Source organism: Sylvia atricapilla, chromosome 12, assembly GCF_009819655.1.
Source record: "Sylvia atricapilla isolate bSylAtr1 chromosome 12, bSylAtr1.pri, whole genome shotgun sequence".
Taxonomy (NCBI): domain Eukaryota; kingdom Metazoa; phylum Chordata; class Aves; order Passeriformes; family Sylviidae; genus Sylvia; species Sylvia atricapilla.
In genome coordinates, this window is record NC_089151.1 from 14,778,472 (window position 1) to 14,785,254 (window position 6,783).

Here is a 6,783-nt window from a genome sequence, read left to right on the forward strand (position 1 = left end):
TGCTTGGGCGCCTCTGAGCCTGGCTGGCACTTGCAAGAGCCACAGCGGAGCTCAGGCTGCCAACAGCTGGGTTTGGTAACATCAATCTGAGCTCCCCAAAAGCCGCTGCCCGGCCGTCCCTGTGCTCTGGCCCTCCGATGGGCAGCAGTGACAAGGAGCTTGGTGGCTCAGTCAGTCCTCGTCCCACTGGAACTGGTGAGATTCTTAAAGGCCTGATGTGACAGCCAGTCCCAAAATGCTGAGTTGGGTTCCTCATAAACATGGCAGGAAGGGGGTTACCAGAGCCTGCCCTCCTTACCCCAGCAGTTACAGCATGCCAGGAAAGAGGGAGAAGCAAGCTGAAATGCTCTCAGGCAGGAAAAGGAGGAGAACTTTGTTCTTCGTGCTCTAAATGCCTGCTCAGGCAGCTGTGCCCTACTTGCTGTCCTTGGTGAGCAAGAGCTTATGCCAGCCCTGACTCCAGGAGAGGTTTCTCAGAGCAAAGCAGAAAGAGGGAGTCAGGGAAAGCCGCAGAGAGATGAGGCTTGGGGCATTTTCTGCTGGCAGCCCTCAGCAGCCAGATCTCAGTGTCATGCACCATCCCATCCGTGGTATGCATGAGGTATGCAGTGGATGCCAAGGCTGTCAGTTCTGCCTGGGAAGGCTCAGGTAGAACAGCTCACTACATTGGTACACCTAAGCCTACACACATACACACTTGAAAAACATACCCCAGACTTGTTGACCCGTGAGCTTAAGTTGAAATGCTGTGCCTGGCAGGCATCAACATTGCTGTTTATAATCACAAGTGAACAAGCACTCATTGTTAAGCGTTGTGGCGTGCTTACTTGTGGAGAGGAGTGCCAAGCTGTATTTTTTTTTTCCTTTGAACATGTCTTATTCACTGCATAGTATTTGATCACATGCAGAACCAGCAGATCTTGATGAAAAAAACAACCCCAGAATTTGCCATGCCAGAAACTTCTGTGAAAAGCAGCACACCAGAAAAACACATCTTGCCACCCTGATTACAGTTGGGTAAGCTGCTGCTGCTGTATCTGCATGTGGCACATGGGCATATGCAGCACTTGGTAATAAGCACTGTGATCCTGCTGACCTGACACAGCAAACTTGAGAAAACAGGAAAAAATCGTTTACCAAGAGGAATAAAATAGATTAGACTTCTTTGTTCCAAAGGGAGAGACTCTCATCTCCCAGGAAAGGAGAACACAGTAACACTCAGCAGCTATCTTTATTTACCAGATTCACAAAGCTCTTGCATTCCAAAGCCAAAGTGTGGATTATTTGCAGTGAGTCACAGTATGAACATGAAATTGGGTTTTATGTGGTCAGTCAAGCTGAGTGCTGTGTGGAACTCGGGGCAGGATGGATCTGGCTTGTGGTGGGATATGACGAGTCAGCCCCTCAGATGCTGTTTCTCCCCCCATACCTCAACAGGGTGCACACGGGGGGATAGAGTGAGTTGTCCAAGCCTAAAGGCAGGCACTGTAAATCCCTCTCCTACCATTTTTTTTTGTTTTACTTTTTATTATGTGTATGTGCTGTTCTCCAGTCACTTACGCCTGAGGGGGGAGAGAGATGGAAGGAAAACATTCTGCTTTTGCATCCCAGGAAAACTTCACGAAATAACCTGGGCTGGAGCAGCCAACAATTTTAGTCTTAGCAGAGAAGATTTTCCCAGAAGAGAACAGAGTTGGCTTTTTTTAGGTTAACTCAAGGTATTTCAACTAGGTAGCAAACCAGAGGGTGGAGGAGTACGGACATACCTGCAGGTAGAATGTGTAATGAGATCTCACCTTCATTTTTTTTTTCACACTACAGGGGTGTCCAGCCCCTTTTCCTTTTGCTCCATGCAGTAAGTCCAAGAGCTTTCTGGCCTGTGCAGGGACTCAGGTCCATGCAACAGCTAAAGCTTTCACAGCAGCAGAGCTTACAACTCCTCTTTGAAAATGAGCTCAGGTTTCCTGGCTCTGTGCAGGCAAGGTCTTTGTATCTGACAAAATATTTTAGGTTCCACTGGAATCTGGTGTGCAGGGATCCCTAGAAATATAGTCATGTCAAGTACCATAAGTTCTTGAGAGGTTGGGCCATGCTTCTAAACTACGTAAAATAAAAGAGGTAGGCTAGGAGTTCCATAACCCAGCAGCGTGAGGAAAAGAAACTGGTGCGACTGCTTTGGTTTATCCCATTTGGTATTGCTGGTGCCAAAAGTTCCTGACAGTATATTATTGCATTCTTTGCACACCAAGGATCCCAAGCTGTAATTTGAGCTTTTTCTTTATTGTCTGCTCATCTTGCTGTTTCACACAGAAACTCCTCATCCGGGGATTTGTGGAGAGACCAGGTCCCAGGGTAGGGGAGAGTCTGGGTAGCACTAGTCAGGGAGTTTTGAGCACAGTTGTGGACAACAGTTTGCCCTGCCTGTTTGTTCTTCAGCTTAGTTTGTGTATTTAAGAGGGAGAGGGTATCAGCAGGTATGCTGCAGGCACCGTGCACAGACCCACTCAGGCTGATGGATCCATGTGGGGAGTGGAGGCTCTCTCCTCTCTGATGACAAGTAACAGAGCCTTTGCCCAGCTGCTGCATGTCTGTGCCATGGCAGGTTGGCTGGGGTGTGGTGTCAGCCCCTGGATTCCCCCTCTGGCTGGAGCAGTCAGTAGATGTGAACTGCCCACCCCCACTGCCCAGCACTGCCCAGCTCCATCCAGTGCATTCCAGTGCTTTGAGGCCCTGAGGATACACATCCTTCCCTCAGCTCCATGGGGACCCTGAGGGAGGCAGTTCTTCAGGAGCACTCACCACTCAGTGCCTCTCAGTGAAAGCTCTTTCTGCTGGGTAGGTCACTTCATTTAGGTCATTTAGGATAAACCTGTGTCTTGGCCTTGTGCCTTTTCACCCTAGAGAAGGAAGTTTTGGGAACTGAGAGGAATTGCCTGGTCTGTCTGTCAGATGGGTCAGGTGGGAGGTACACGGTGTGCAGCAGCCTTCAGCAGCAACTCTGTGGTTTCCCTTCCAGCACAGCAAAGGGGTGTCTGGGGGTGAGGGGCAAGGGTAGACAGTCCCACACACACAGGACCAGGCATATTGTCATCCTCCTCTTCCCCTTCCCTGCAGTCTCCTTGGCAGCAGGGGTCTGGGCAGGGAGCACAGGGATGCCAGTGGAGGGAGCTCTGCATGAGTGGTTCCATGAACCATTAGCAGCCACCAGGGTAACAGCACATGCCCCTGTGATCTTAGAGCTGCCTCGTGATGCCTGAGCTACCTCGCTGCAGGAGGAAATGACTCACATTCCCATGGCCAGCTGGCCTTGGGGCAGCACCCTTCAGCCTGCAAGGGGCAACAAAAAAATCGACTTAAAGGGAGTGCCTTCCTTACTGCAGACTGCCAAGAGCAAGCAGCTGCTTTCACTTCAGAGTTATCCTTACCTGGGTTTCCTGTTAGAACAGAAACACAGCACTCTATCAAACCCACAGATTGTGTGAGAAGAAGGGTGCAGAGGTGTGGGAGAGATGAATGTGCTGCATTCCACTTCCCCTTCAGCAGAGTTCACACTGTTTTCAGAATGAGGTGTCTTTCATTTGGAAGCACCATCAGTCCTGGGATAATGGAGAAAAGGCTTAGCTTGTGTGGCTTTATTCACATCATAAGGGCTTTTTTAATTTCTTTTTTTTTTACCTTTTTTGTCATGCATGGCAGACCAGCAGGAACAAGTGATACCACAGAGGTTTCTTTTGTTCCTGCCTCAGCGCTGGCCCAGAATGGAGCTGTGGGGAGTGTGTGTGTGTGTCTGTAACCAATCCTTGAGAAAGCAGGTGTGCAGTCAGAAACAGGAGGCTTGCTCTCAAGACCCAATCAGGTTCAGACCAAGCAGCTTTCTTTTCTACGGGCACACAGGGAGACTGGTAAAAAGCACAACCAGGAAGACCTGGCTGTGCCTTCAAAGGCTTCCATTGCTGCAAATTGAACCATCCTGGTACAGGCTGGGTTATTGGAAAATGAGGTCAGAAAGTTTGAAGAAGATTTTATTTAGAAAGGTAACAAACTAAAGTGAGGAGTGCTGATGAGGTTACCTGTGCGTTAGGTTACCTCAGATTGCATTAGGAGCATCTCACCTGTGCATACACTGGCTACTCACCTTCACCCTGGTGCAGATGTCTGCAGTGTCACCACTTTCCTCTTTGTTTTCCTCTCTTCAGAGTGAGCTGGAGATGGTGGACCACCTGGCAAACACCGAGATCAACAGCCAGCGCATTGCTGCTGTGGAAAACTGCTTTGGGGCTTCTGGGCAGCCCTTGGCCTTGCCAGGCAGGGTCCTTCTGGGAGAAGGGATCTTAACCAAAGAATGCCGCAAGAAACCAAAGCCTCGCATATTTTTCCTTTTCAACGACATCCTGGTCTACGGCAGCATAATCATCAACAAGAGGAAGTACAATTCCCAGCACATCATCCCCCTTGAAGACGTCACTCTGGAGACGCTACCAGACACCTTGCAGATGAAGAACCGCTGGATGATTAAAACCTCCAAGAAGTCCTTTGTGGTTTCTGCAGCCTCCCTGACGGAGAGGAAGGAGTGGATCAGCCATCTGGAGGAGTGCATCAAGCACCTGCTGACGAAGACGGGCCGGCAGCCCTGCCGGGAGCACGCGGCTCCCTGGATCCCCGACAAGGCCACGGACATCTGCATGCGCTGCACACACACCAAGTTCTCCACGCTCACCCGCAGGCACCACTGCCGCAAGTGCGGCTTCGTCGTGTGCGCAGACTGCTCCCGGCAGAGGTTCCTGATGCCCCGGCTGTCCCCCAAGCCCCTGAGGGTCTGCAACCTGTGCCACAGGCAGCTGCTGGCAGAGGAGAAGAAGGAGGCAGAGGCGGATCGGAGGCAGGCGGAGCCGATCCGCTCCGCCGTGGGCTACGAGCCCTCCAGCGGCGATGACAGCGACAGGTCTGACGACGAGAAAGCCGAGCAGTGGCCAGCAGACACTGAGTTTTATACCTCAGGAGTATCCTGGTCGTCTTTCCACAGCTGACCTCCCCGGGAGGTGGTGGCCTTCAGACACCGGGAAGCCAACCTCTGGCCTCCAGCGTGTGTCCTTCTCGGTGTTTTCTCCGGAGGCCGTGCCCAGGAAGGTGGGTCTTGGTGTGTCTTGTCAGGGCAGAGATGAGGGTACCCCTCTGAGAACCCTCATACCATGTGAGCACAGAGAGAACAGCTCAGGAGGAGCACTGAGGACTGGGGCAGTGCCCTGTGGGTTAGTCTTGGCCAAATGAGCTCACCTTCGGTGCCTTATTCTTCCTCTCTGCTAAAACACAGCCATGCAAACATCTTCTTTCAAGTGTTTTGAGATTGGCTCTTGGGAGAAAAAGGAGCAAGAAATCCCAGAGCTGAGCACATTTGCCTGCTCACAGTGTGTTCCTCTGTCACAGCAAGGGCCACTCTGGATGCCACTTTCCATGAGCATTCTGAGATTCTCACTGCAGCCCTGCCAGCCTGGGGGAATAGCTGCCCATCCCTGCACTGTAAGGCTCCAGCTTCTCTGTCTTCACTTGCATCTCTCCAGGCTGGAAACACTTCAGAGAATGGTGCTTTGAGTGCAGGGAGCTTGTGTGAGGCTCAGTGTGAGCAGCCCTAGCAAAGCACTGGAGCATCCAGCTCTCTCGCATGGAAAGAGGCCATGCCAGTGGTACCAGGCCAGGAGGAGGAAGGAGAGAGGAAAGGGACAGGGAAAATGACACTGAGCAGTGAAATATGGAGGGAGACAGGTACTGCAGCTCACTCAACCAACTGCAGAGTCCAGATCTCAAACAGGCAGTTGTACCAGCTTACTAGAAACTTGAAAAATTCAAGCCTATCAGGTAAAATGACAGCCCAGGGAAGACTTGTTAAAAGTCTTTAAAAATCCAGGAAAAAGTCCCAAATTAAGATCCTGTGAAGTACAGCACTTCAGCTTCCTCTTCCCTCCTGGGCTGCTGCCCAAGGCATTGGATTCTCTCTTGTGGGCTCACCTCCTGCCTTATCAGTCTCATGAGTCCAAAGTTAAGGTCCTTTATGTACTTCAAGCATGGGAGCCAAAGACTTTAGTTTACTTGAGATCAACTTTAAAGTTCAAATTCAGTTAGAAATAAACTGTGTTTATTCAAATACTCTATCATAATGTAGCATGGGAGTAAATATAGAGGAAATCAGACAACAGCAATTGTTTTGCAGCAGACATTCTACAAACTCTGTTATTACTTTTAGTATATTTTTTGTATTGTGAATTTTGTGGTCTGGAAAAGCAACATTGGTTGGGAATTCACTGCCAATGTTCTAAAATGTTTCCTTACCATGACCTGTTACAAGCAGTGCAGTGCTTGACAGATGGCCATTGACATTGTTTCTTTTTGTGTTGTGTGTTGTTTTTTGTTTTTTTTTTTTTTTAATTTCAGTTCAAGATAATAATTCTTACTGTCTTTTATAAACTGCTACTGTTCCAGTGAATTTGTATCACTTGACTGTGTGTGAATAAAGATATGGCCAACAGGAAGAAGCCAGGAAAGCAGGACAATAAAGTGTGTTATTATTGAACAGGAGTCTTAACAAGAGCTGGGATCCAGGCCTGGCCAGCCCAGCACAAGTTGTGACTCCTCAGCTGTGGGGAGTTGCTATTTACTGCTCGAAGGTAAGGGCATCAAATCTGCTGCTTCCTTTCTATTTATACCATGTTGTCGTCTGACAGACTTTTCCCAACTCTTCTGCAATCCCCTGCAGTAGTCTGTATTAATTGGAATGGTATTTTTCCGGTG

The 6,783-nt window shown here is 49.6% G+C and overlaps 1 protein-coding gene across 1 annotated transcript; it reads left to right on the forward strand.

Annotated features, from left to right (window-relative positions):
• The first annotated feature begins 1,893 nt into the window (after positions 1-1,893).
• PLEKHF1 (pleckstrin homology and FYVE domain containing 1) lies at positions 1,894-6,518 on the forward strand. Its single transcript, XM_066327927.1, has 2 exons — positions 1,894-1,983; positions 4,197-6,518. The coding sequence occupies exon 2, from the start codon at positions 4,209-4,211 to the stop codon at positions 5,025-5,027; it is 819 nt and encodes a 272-aa protein (XP_066184024.1). The 5' UTR covers positions 1,894-1,983; positions 4,197-4,208; the 3' UTR covers positions 5,028-6,518.
• Positions 6,519-6,783: the final 265 nt, after the last annotated feature.